This window comes from Lynx canadensis, chromosome X (genome assembly GCF_007474595.2).
Source record: "Lynx canadensis isolate LIC74 chromosome X, mLynCan4.pri.v2, whole genome shotgun sequence".
Classification (NCBI taxonomy): domain Eukaryota; kingdom Metazoa; phylum Chordata; class Mammalia; order Carnivora; family Felidae; genus Lynx; species Lynx canadensis.
The window spans coordinates 37,921,045-37,933,346 of record NC_044321.2 but is presented as its reverse complement, the minus strand read 5'-3'; the positions used below and the strand labels follow the sequence as shown (position 1 = coordinate 37,933,346).

Sequence of the window (12,302 nt, the reverse complement as noted above, 5' to 3'; positions counted from 1 at the left end):
ACTTCACAGGAATTAGAAGCGGTCAGGAGACCCCTGAGGCACTGCCCACAAGATGTCCCCCACTAATGGTCTATCTGTACGGCTTCCATTTACTACCCCTCATCCAAAGGGGGAGCCTCGCACCCCCAGGAAGCTATGAGCCTCTGGGCTTCACCATTTCCTAAGGACTGAAAAGGACAGTCACAGGCTGGGCTTGTGCCTACGCAACCGCTCCAGGGAGAAAGTGAAATGCTTCATTTGTGCAATCATCAAGCATTTTGTATTAACGAGGAGAAAAAACCCGACATGGTAATGGTTTCTGATCAGCAATTCAATTTGATGTCTTGAAATTAAGAAATCGATCACATGGCTTTACTCTCCCAATCAGAACAAATCAGTCTACACAGGCAAATCATACGATGAAGTTTGATCTTATTGAAATTACGAGGTGGTTTTTTGGGTTGTTTTTACTCTGACACCGAATGAGACTACACCGAGGGGTTAAATCCGGTGCATATTAACAACAGTCCAACGACACAGCCTTTGCCAACAATTTGCTTTTGATGCTGCTGGGGAAGAGAAGCAGAAGGACACAGGCAGAAGAACCTCATGACCGGGACAGGAGCCTGAATTTGTACACCACAATCCACGCGGCAGTTACTGAGGTGGTAAATCCGATGATCTTCAGCAGTCCTGACACTGAGGGAAGGTTCCTCTCCCAAAAGGTGCGGGTGATCTCTACAGCTGGAACGTCCTGCACGAATGAGCAGAGATCATTAGCAGACAGCTCTCGCTCGCATGGACAAGGACGGGCGGAACGTATCCGCCAAGTCGATGCATGCGTGTGTCCTAGAGCGGCACAGTTTTTTACGCAATTACTGGTCAGTGGAGGTGAAGCTGCTAGACTCACCTTTGATTCAGGTTCTTGAACCTCGATGTCCTTCTTCGCCACCTTCCCGAGAGCATTCAAGACCTGCAAGAAAGTGGCCACGGTATTATGAAGTGACATTCTGTAGGTCCGACCGATTTAAGGTTGGGGGTAGCCACAGATGAGCCCCATGAGTGGCGTGAGCGGCCGAGAAGTGGATGCGCAAACGTACCAGAGTCAAGATCCAGAAAGAAAGGCCAGATGCCAAAACCGCCACCGCGCTCCGGAGGGCGAGTGACACGGCTGTCTCCCTTACCTCTCTAGCAGCTCTCTCTCCAGCCTCTACTGCCCCTTCCATGTAACCGCTCCAGTGTGTGGCAGTCTCAGTGCCCGCAAAGTAAATCCTGCCGACCGGCTGGCGGATCACCCTTCCAGGGAACAGAGAGGTCGCGCACAGTTACTTGGGAAGGCACTGAGGGTGAATGAGCCCATCGCTGCCCTCATTTATTTATCCCACCCAAGACAGGGCAACTCCAGCCGTTCAAAGACTCCCATGCGGCCCAACCGAAGGTGAAAGGCTCCCCCCACACCCCTATTGTCTGGGCCTGCGCCCAAGGGGCTGAACTTTCAAGCCAGGGAGAATCAGGCTGCCAGATCGTCGGTCGCTAAAGGGGACGTTGGCCTTTTCCTAGCCAACCAGGATCAGAACACAAGAAGACACGTGAAATCCGCAACCGGATTTCCTGGCTGTGGGTTTCCCTGTTTGTGGTCCATTCTGGTCCCTACACCGTTTCTTCCAAAGGGGTGCGCTCTTCACAAGAGGGCATCCGGCAGCAGACCCCAGCCGTGCAGGCACTCCCAGGGTGTCAGGAGGAACCGCAGTGGCCAGTGGGAAGACAAGATCAATGGATTTCTAGCAAAGGAGGGACCCGAGGGATTCTATGTCTGTCTCAAAATAACCAGCTCTGTACAGTTAGCTTCTGTGAATTTATCTGGCGCCTGGCTGAAGACAGGGAACTGGGCCGTCTCTCACAAAGAGGTCTTGGCAAAGGGGAGCCTGGGTGGCTCCGTAGGCTGAGCATCCGACCTCGGCTCAGGTCACGATTTTGCAGTTCGTGGATTCGAACCCCACATCGGGCTTGGGGCCGTCAGCATGGAACCCACTGCAGATCCTCTGTCCCCCTCTCTGTCTGCCCCTCCCCTGCTCATTCTCTCTCTCAAACAAACTTAAAAAGATCAAATAAAATAAATAAAAATAAATAAAAGACAAAGAAACATCTCATGTAAGGAAAGGGTTAACAAGTCCTTGTTTCTCTGTGGACACGTGTGACCTTGAGTTAACTTTCTAGCTCCGTTCCTCTGGGAACCCGCTGAAGGTATAATGCCAGGGACGTTACCAGGCGACACTGCTTCTGCAAAAATGCCTCCCCCCCACCCCCTACACACACTGGTGATAGCATCTGGGGCGGGAAGACTTGTCATGAATTGCAAATACCCAGTAGGAGGCTGTCACTTTGGGCTTCCCTGAGTGTGGGGCCTCTTGTAGCAGGGCATATCTCTTGCAGGAACCCTGAATGGACACTATGCGTATGAGGCTGTTACAAGAGACAATGGCTCCTATGGGGCAGGGGGCTTCTAAGCTAAGGTGGACTCCCCTGACGCTGTGCGAGATCACCCCCGCTGTGCAGTGGGGACGCCTCCCCGTCAAGACGAATGGCTGCAGCAAGACGTGTTTTGCTAACGTCCTTCTGCGTAGAAGGCTACCCAGAAGCCTAGGGTAGTCGTGTGAAACTAAACGTCTGACTGAGCTCAAGAAGGCGCCTTGGAGGGGTGCCTGGGTGGCTCAGCCGGTTAAGCGTCCGACTTTGGCTCAGGTCACGATCTTGCGGTTTGTGAGTCCGAGCCCCGCATCAGACTCTGTGCTGACAGCTCAGAGCCCGGAGCCTGCTTCGGATTCTGTGTCTTCCTCTCTGTCCCTCCCCCGCACACACTCTGTCTCTCTCTCAAAAATAAATACACAGGTAAAGAAAAAAAGAAAAGAAAAAGAAGAAGGCCCCTTGGAGGACAGTGCGGCTCGAAGAGTCCCCACATGGAGCACTGACACCTGAAATCCTCACCCGTGCTCTGCTCTCATTCAATGTTCTGACAGCTATTGTTCTATGTACCGACATCCCTATTTTCCTATAGACGTCCAGAAATATACACACTAGCTACCGGGGCATTCCAAATCAAAGTGTTGACTACTATTTCTAACTTTCCATCGAGTTTTGCTTATGAGTTTAAGTTTGGTGTATGTCTTTTACATATATATATATATATATATATATATACATTTGGGGGATGTGTCTTTCTTTTTTTTTAATTTATTTTGAGAGAGAGAGAGAGCAAGCAAGCACGGGAGGTACAGAGAGAGGAAGAGAGAGAGAGAGAGAGAGAGAGAGAGAGAGAGAGAATCCCAAGTAGGTTCCACGCTGTCAGCAAAGAGCTCAGCTCAGATCTCACGGTTCGTAAGATCAAGACCTGAGCTGAAACCAAGAGTCGACGCTTAACCGGCTGAGCCCCCCAGGAGCCCCGTGTGCATGTCTTATATTAATCGGTATAGTGGCCACGTAGTACCTTCCATATTGAGTCATGATCCCAGGGGGGAAGTAGGCGGTGTAACAGCCCCCAGAGTATTGCTCCTCGCACCAGTTCTTCTCTTCATAGTGCACGGGCTGCAGTTCAGTGGGGAGAAAATTCCAAAGGGAAGACAAAGCTGAAATGCAACTTGTCAACAACGAAGTCTCTCCTGTATCTTACTTTAGCAACAGGTTTATGTTTAAAAAAAGGTGGCCCTGTGTCGCGATTTCGTTTAAGGGGAAACATGACGGTACCAAGCAAATGGCCTTCTGTGAGGTACCAAGTGACAGAACATGTATATTTTGGTTTTCTCAACCTCTTGGCAAGGGGAGCCACGGAGTAGTCCATTATCTGGCAGAGAGGGCATCGCCACGCAGACTCTGAAGTCTTTAGAATAAGTCTGCAGGAAACCCCATCAGGGGTCGGGTTCTAGAAATCTCTGGATTCTCTAAATAACAGACCTTACTTGCCATCCACCAGGGCTGAAAGAAAAGGGTGGAAGGGAGAAGGCAGAAGATAAGCACAATGTCTACGAAAGGCTTTCTTCGGAACCATTTCTCCGAGCTGGAAAAGCAAATGATGGGAATCCTGTCTAAATGGGGACAACTGAAGATGAAAACTGGTTTCCAAGAGACATGAGAGAACGTTGTCTGAGTTTTTCCCTGACACGGTCCGCAAGTTTATTATTGAACAGTTCAGAGATAATCCCCTGAAAAAGCCTGCAGTGATCTAATAGGATCCTCAGATAGAATCCCTAAGTGAGCTGTGAATGGAGTCTCCAGATGGAAAAATCAATGAGGATGACTTTGACCTGAGAGAGTCTAGATTCAGCACTCAGCTGGCTGGTGGGGGGGCAGGACCTCCATCCTGGGAACTGATCTCACCCAGCTCCAGGTTCTGACTGCAACTGGCTGCCAGTTTTCCAGTGAGCACGGAAACAGCCCAAGAACTACTGCAAAAGAAATTGCATGCACCTGCCGGCAGCCGTTACTGGCTTTTTTGTGATGGAAGTTAATCCTCCAGTAAGTGTATATCCCTTTATAAGACTCTCTTCATAAGACTGTCGGGAAACCGGAATCGGCTTTGCTTTACCACTTAGAGCAAACAGAGCAGAACCTTCTAGGGATTAGAGCTGAGGGTTTCTTACGTGTAAAGCTTCTTGGGATCCTAGCACTTTGGCGTAGAGCTCACAGATTTTCTTCTTCCTATAAAAAAGAATAAAAAAAAATGTGAAGGAAATAATAGCTGAGGAGTATAGAGTAAACATAATGAGTTCCAGGGCTGCTGCCAATGAACCAGATTTATTAAGAAAAAATAAAATCGATGGTAACTACACAAAAGGAACAGTTCCACGGATCTCTGCACTCAAATTACCCCTCTACGCCTCAATAGAGTCATTTTATTTGAAGACTCAACAGAATTTTCCTTTTACATTTTCACCTCTTTTACTACCCCATATCATGTCTATTCAGGATTCAAATGGGGAAAATAAGATTAGATTTAGTGCAGGCAGTTTAGGAAATGATGTTAAGTGACTTTTCTGGACTATGGAGACTTCTAGGATAATCCCTTTTATAAGTCTATAATACATATGACCGTGTCTTTTAACTATCCTCTATTTATGTTTTAAAGACCTATGAACAACTAAAGCTCACTTAATCTTTTAAATATAACATAAAATATTCTACACCATGAGAGGCCTAAGGTCGTCCTAGTCTAGTAATCAGTCACTTGACAGAATGGTCTGTGAACGCAGTACTTCCAAGGGCAACTGACATGCTGTGCCTCATGACGTTACCTCAGTCTCTGGCTACCCTCATAATTCATTAGGTAAACGACTCCACAGAACATGGCCTGTATTAGGTCTTAAAAACCAGTAGCTTAACTGATCTAAGCACTTCCTCAAACATATTTTCACACTCACAGTGACTCTTGGTGAAATGAAAAAGTTCTTGGGGTGCCTGGGTGGCTCAGTCAGTTGAGCATCCGACTTTGGCTCAGGTCATGATCTCGCGGTTCCTGAGTTTCAGCCCTGTGTCGGGATCTGTGCTGATGGCTCAAGGACTGGAGCCTGCCTTAGATTCTGTGTCTCCCTCTCTCTCTGCCCCTCCCCCCTCCTTCCCTCCCTCCCTCCCTCTCTGAAAAATAAACATTAAAAAAACATTTTTTTACGTTCCAATTTACTAAAATCCCCCCCTTTAGAAAGAAATGGTTCAATTTCAGGATTTGTTTGAACAGCTTCACACTGATCCAGTTATATGCTTTGGTATTTACCTTCCTTAGTCTTTACATAGTTTAAACACTGAAATTGCTCCAAAATATTTGGTATACGCTAATGAGCAACTGAAAAAAATGCTTGGTAAAAAATGTGGCGAAGGGCTTAACTCAAATCTGAAAGATGAGCCCTGAAAGCTGAAGAGACAAATGGCCAAAAAAGAGAGGAGGGGAAAGGAGGTAAGGGAAGGTTATATTTACTAGTAATAAAAGAAACAGAGGTTTTTTAAAAATGAAAATTTTAGGGGCGCTTGTATGGCTCAGTTGGTTGAGTCTCAGACCTCGGCTCAGGTCATGATCTCACAGTTCATGAGATCGAGCCCCGTGTCGGGCTCTGTGCTGACAGCTTGCAGCCTGGAGCCTGCTTCAGGTTCTGAGTCCCCCTCTCTCTCTGCCCCTCACCTGCTTGCATTCTCTCTCTCTCAAAAATAAATAAATATTTAAAAAAAATTTTTTTACGTGACAATTTTATGTTGCCAATAACATTAGAAAACATTATTTAATGTTTATTTTGAGAGAGAGAGCATGCCCTCAGGCAGCAGAGGGAGAGGGAGAGAGAGAATTCCAAGCAGGGTCTGAGCTGTCAGCATGGAGTCCCACGCGAGGCTCAATCCCATGAACCACGAGATCATGACCTGAGCCAAAGTTGGACGCTTAACCAACTGAGCCACCCAGGCGCCCCCATAGAAGGTTTTAAGGGAAAGACAAATGTGATGGCTAAGGTGATGTCCTAGAACATTCATGGCTATGTAAGTTCCAGCACAAACAGGAAAAGTTTCGTTTCCTTGAAAGAGCTGTTCGTAGTACAGATCAATAATCATAACGGAAAAGCAGAACTACTGTCTGCCTGCCTGCCTGTCTCTGTCTAATCTATGCCCCTCATGTAACGATGAGGTGGCTGAGGTTCAGTGTGAGCAGATGGGTACAACATCACTCAGCAAATTAATGGCAGGGCCAAGGCACTTACTCTCCTGAGCAATCCTGCCTGCAGCTAGTTGCTCAATAAAAATTTACTGAGTCAAAATCCGTCCTCGGCCTAGTACGGTACCTTCCTTCCTACTCTGGAAGGAGATGACTAATTCTTACCCACCTACTTCATGTGAGTGTTAGGAAAGGAAATGCCAACATTTGTGAGTCAACCAGAAAACAGAAGTATGGACAAGCATTATTCTGAAGGTTTAGTGATGCTTAGCTTATTTTGGGGACATGTGATAAAAATCTTCATTAAAACAGAGTGAAATCTTGGGGCGCCTGGGTGGCTCAGTCAGTTAAGTTTCTGACTCTTGATTTCGGCTCAGGTCTTGATTTCACAGTTTGTGGGATCAAGCCCCACATCGGGCTATGCACTGACAGTGTGGAGCTGGCTCAGGATTCTCTCTCTCCCTCTTTCTCCTAAATTCCAGTCAACTTACGTTGCAGTTAATTTTTCATTCATGGACAATAAGTCACTTATATAGAAACGTAAGTCATTATTTACTGTATTTTGTAGTATTAGATGAGCCAAGGATAAGTTCATACAAATACATCAGGAAATTATCTTCCCTATCCCTTCCTCCCATTAAATTTAAAATTTTAGGGGGGCACCTAGGGGGCTCAGTTGGTTGAGCAGCTCGCTCTTGATTTTAGCTCAGGTCATGATGTCACAGTCATGGGAATAAGCCCCAAGTCGGGTTCTGTGCTGAGTGTGGAGTCTGCTTAGAATTCTCTCTCCCTCTCCCTCCCCCTTCTGCCCCTCCCCTACTCTCTTTCTCTCTCAAAATAAATAAATACTTAAAAAAATTTTTTTGTAAATGTTTGTTTATTTTTTGAGAGAGAGAGAGACACAGAGTATGAGCAGGGAAGGGGCAGAGAGAGAGGGAGACACAGAATCCGAAGCAGGCTCCAGGCTCTGAGCTGTCGGCACAGAGCCCGACGCGGGGCTCGAACCCACGAACCGTGAGATCATGACCCGAGCTGAAGTCGGATGCTCAACTGACTGAGCCACCCGGGCACCCCAATAAATAAATACTTCTAAAGAAATTTCTGATTAAAAAAATTTTTTTAACTTAAAAATTTTGGAAAAGTTACATAAGTCAAAAATGTTAGAGCAATGCACTGATTAGTTGGACTTTAAAAGTAATAGAACGTAATTTAAATGATGGCCAATAGAGGTCAGTGTGCAAATCTCTTGTAGTTGTATTTACTCACTGGTTTCTAAATCTGGCTGCTCATCATGATCGTTTAAAAAGCTTGTTAAAAGGGGCGCCTGGGAGGCTCAGACAGTTAAGCGTCCAACTCTTGATTTCAGCTCACCCATGATCCCAGGGTTATGGGATCGAGCTTTGTGCTGGACTCTATGCTGAGCGGGGAGCCTGCCTGAGATTCTCTCTCTCCTTCTCCTTCTGCCCCTCCCCTCTCATGCTCTCTCTCCCTGTCTCTCAAAAAATAAAAAGAAAAGCAATTAAAAGAAAAGCTTGTTAAAAAATACAAAATACTCAGGCCCCACCGCTAAGCTACCAAAAATCGTAATCTACCAGCCTCAAAAATATATATTTTCCAAATATATTTTCCTGGTGGATTTTGAGGCAGTCAGGTCTGGGAAACTTGCTCCAGTCAATGACATATTCGGAGTTCTAAGGGTTGTGCCTCATAAAAACTTTTGAGAAGCTCAGCCACCATGTGGAATCATAACCAAATGTCTACATCCAGGCTGGTATTTATTTTACTATTAATAAGGAGGGAAAGCAGGAAATCCAAAAGAAAATGTCAAGCTTAGTGTGGCGTAATGAAAAAAACGCATGCGTTAGATGCTATTTCTAACTTTGTCGCAAGCTAGCTGTGGAGACTTGGACAAACCATTCCCCGTCACTGGACCTCAAATTCTTCCTCTTTTGACTGAGTAGGTGGACAATGGTTTCCTTCCCGAAATCAGAGCTCATGGTAATTCAAATAAACACATTCGTGCGCAGATGTGGGAACCTCTGCAGCCTGAATCCCAAAGTCATCAAAGTAACTCTCAAAGCAAAGGCGGCTTGTGCATTTGCTGCTTAATTTGTTTCAATTAAACGCAGAGAGAAGTGTACGCGTGTGCGAACTGGTCCCCTAACAAAGGATTTAGGGCTACCCTCGAGAAGGGAAGCCCAGAAATTCCCCGAGGCAACCCCCCAATAGCCAAATGACTATTTCCAGGGAAGAGTTCCTGGTAAGATTTTATTTGAATGAAGGAAAGGATTCCAAGGCAAAATAAAGCGAATACAACATGGCAGAAAGAGAAAGGGAGAAAGAAAGAAAAAAAAGCCACCGTCCTAAAATGACTGTGTTTGTTATAGTAGGAAGCTATCGAAGGGAACATCAGAGCTGCATGCTAGATAAACAAAGAGGGACACATGCACACAAGTCGCAACACGCTGAAACACACCTATGCATTTGCCTTCCAGAAAAAGGATACGCCCATCCGAGAACCACGTCAAAGGGCTAATCTGAGAACCATGTCAAAGGGCTAATGGTCTCACAAGGTGAGCAGGACTCAGCCTCAAGCTTTTTGCACAGCTAGTGTTTCCTATCATATTTCCTCCATCTCTCCTGTAGAGAAACCCTACTTCTCCACCGCTGCAAAATAAACCCAAATATGTAAAACTAAATTAATATACGCATGTGGGCAAGCACTGAGTCCACGGGGCTATAACCAAAAGTTTGCCACAAGGTTGATTTGTTGCGTTTTTGAGAATACTCGTGGACTGTGGTGTTTTTCATGATGCCGTCGGACTGTTGTTAGTGCAACAAGCACAATATAAAGCTAACCTTTCGTGTAGGTTTCCAATGTCGATTCTTACCTGATTTCTTTATGGAGCTTGGCAAGTCGGTCTGCTTTTCGGGCAAGTATGAAGCTGGAGAGAGAGGTTACATGTGAACGATTAGGTGACAGGAGAGTTGCCTTTTTTTTTTTTTAAGGTGTTCTTGCCTCCACATACTCAACATTGATTAACTCTCCCACACACTCCCATTATTTCCCCCTACGACAGCAAATGCCATACTATCTCCTGTCTGCCTGTGTCCAAAACCCCTCTAGGCTGTGGGCTCCTAAAGAACTGGTTACCTCCTACTCAATATTTTACCCCCAAAGTTCAGCACAGTCCTTGGCATATAGCTGGGATAGCAAATGTTAGTTGAATTCATGTTGCATTAAATGATATCCTGGGAATGACTGTTACCCTCTGCCAAACACTTGATAAAAGCTGGAAAAACATGGGATGCCTGGGTGGCTCAGTCAGTTGAGCGTCCAACTCTTGATTTTGGCTCAGGTCATGATCTCACAGTTTGTGAGCTGCAGCCCTGTGCCAGGCTGTGCGCTCACAGCCAGCGTGAAGCCTGCTGGAGATACTCCCTCTCTCTCTGCCCCTTCCCTGTTCGCACGCTCTCCATCTCTCTCAAAATAAATAAATACACTTAAAAAATTTTAAAGAGCCCAAATGTCCATCAACTGACGAATGGATAAAGAAGATGTGGTTTATATATACAATGGAATACTACTTGGCAATGAGAAAGAATGAAATCTGGCCGTTTGCAACAACATGGCTGGAACTGGAGGGTGTTATGCTGAGTGAAATAAGTCAGTCAAAGACCGATACCATATGTTTTCACTCATATGTGGAATTTGAGAAACTTAACAGAAGACCATGGGGGAAGGGAAGGGAAAAAAATTAGTTTCAAACATAGAGGGAGGCAAACCACAAGAGACTCTTAAACACAGAGAACAAACTGAGGGTTGAAAGGGGCTTGGAGAGGGGCGGGGAAAATGGGTAATGAGCACTGAGGAGGGCACTTGTTGGGATGAGCACTGGGTGTTATATGTAAGTGATGAATCACGGGAATCTACTCCCGAAGCCAAGAGCACGCTGTATACACTGTATGTTAGCTAACTTGACAATAAATTAAATTAAAAAAAAAATTCTTTTCTAAAAGCTGGAAAAATATCTATAAGTAAATAGCTGTAGTGGATGCCATGGTGAGCCACCCAGATCCCTCTTCAGGATCAAGCACTCATTACCCTCAGCTCATGGGTGAACACTTCCCCAGCCACTGCATTCGGCAGCAGAGAACTGCCTGGCTTGAGGTCCTGCCACTCCCCAGAATGACTAGCTCTGGGGTGCGGCGAGGTTATCAAAGCCCCGCACCTCAGTGCACGACACCTCTGAAGGGCCATCCCAGCTCTAGACCTCCTTAAGGGCTGGCCGAGACCTCCAGTGGGACAACACTGGTGCCCAACCTCTCCCCCTGCCCTGTCGTGACTCCTTCCCTTCCCCACGGGCAATAACCCTGAGCGCACACCCCAACGGATCCCCTCCACCCAAATCTCCATCTCCAAGTTGGCTTCTGAGAAACTGGCCTAGCAAAGCCTTCAAATTCAATCACTCAGTAAAACTCAGTTATAATTTATCTGTAATGCTGATATTACTAATTGTTCAAAAATCCAAATGAGCTACAGGACAATGAAATTTTTTCTCGGATGAAATTATTCGAGATCATTCTGGGAAGCAAAGATTACAACATGCATTTCGGGGGAAGCTGTGGACTACTTAAGAAATTGGAACTAATGAACTTTATGGGATATAGTCCTAATTTTGCTTGATTTAACACTGTTACGTCATGGGGCTTGCTAGAAATGATTCTGGTTAAATTTTACGTGTATGTCAGAATCAGTCATTTTAGGCTTACACAGGATTTCAATGAAAATCCCCAGTATCCAATGAAATATTAAATGATATATCTGAAAACCTTTTCAGATCTTGGGTGCTTCTTACAGTTACTTTTTAAATTTTTTTTTAACATTTATTTATTTTTGAGAGAGAAAGACACAGCATGAGCAGGGGAGGGGCAGAGAGAGAGGGAGACACAGAATCTGAAGCAGGCTCCAGGTTCTGAGCTGTCAGCACAGAGGCCGATGTGGGGCTTGAACCCACTAACCGTGAGGTTATGACCTGAGCCGAAGTCGGACCCTTAACTGAGTCATCCAGGTGCCCCTTACAGCTCCTTTCCTAAAGGGCGATTAGTGTTGGCCGTTCCTGTCAAATCTCAAATCGAGAATGAAATAACCCCTTGGATCTAATTCTAACCACGGACGACTATTCTTTAACTTTCTTTGCTGTTTTATTGAGGAAATTAAACATGCTGGCTTTGGGTGGGGGACATTTCACAGCTCTGAAGTACAAGGTCCTTTCTAGTTTCCAAAAGGTACTAGTTATCACAAACACAGTGGTGGGCAATTACCACCCCTATCGTTAAGGCTTTCATTGCCCAGAGCAAAGAGCAGGGTAGAGGCAATCCAGTGTCAAGGCAAGAACAGGGTGGAGGCAATAAATGTAGGTGTCCAGATAAGACAGATTAGAATATCACTTTTTAGGAACTGCCTAAATTGCCCCATTCCCATCTGGAAAACTACGGCCACACATGTCTTTGTTAATAACACTGAAGAAATCCCAGAAGGGCAGAGGCCACAGTATCTAACTCCCAAGGGCAAGAACATCAATGTCCTTCCATCCACAGTTGGATTGCTCTTGACGGACAGTCTCCCAAAACCTCCACC

The 12,302-nt window shown here is 45.8% G+C and overlaps 1 protein-coding gene across 1 annotated transcript in view; it reads right to left on the bottom strand.

Moving 5' to 3' along the window:
• Positions 1 to 394: 394 nt before the first annotated feature.
• The window catches only part of MAOA (monoamine oxidase A), a 67,874-nt gene continuing 55,966 nt past the window's right edge, over positions 395 to 12,302 (bottom strand). Inside the window, exons 10-15 of the mRNA XM_030305798.1 lie at positions 9,553 to 9,606; positions 4,614 to 4,671; positions 3,464 to 3,561; positions 1,164 to 1,275; positions 890 to 952; positions 395 to 733 (exon numbers count right to left, since the gene is read on the bottom strand). Coding sequence (XP_030161658.1) covers positions 587 to 733; positions 890 to 952; positions 1,164 to 1,275; positions 3,464 to 3,561; positions 4,614 to 4,671; positions 9,553 to 9,606 — 532 coding nt within the window. The 3' untranslated portion in view covers positions 395 to 586. The remainder of the gene's footprint in view (positions 734 to 889; positions 953 to 1,163; positions 1,276 to 3,463; positions 3,562 to 4,613; positions 4,672 to 9,552; positions 9,607 to 12,302) is intronic.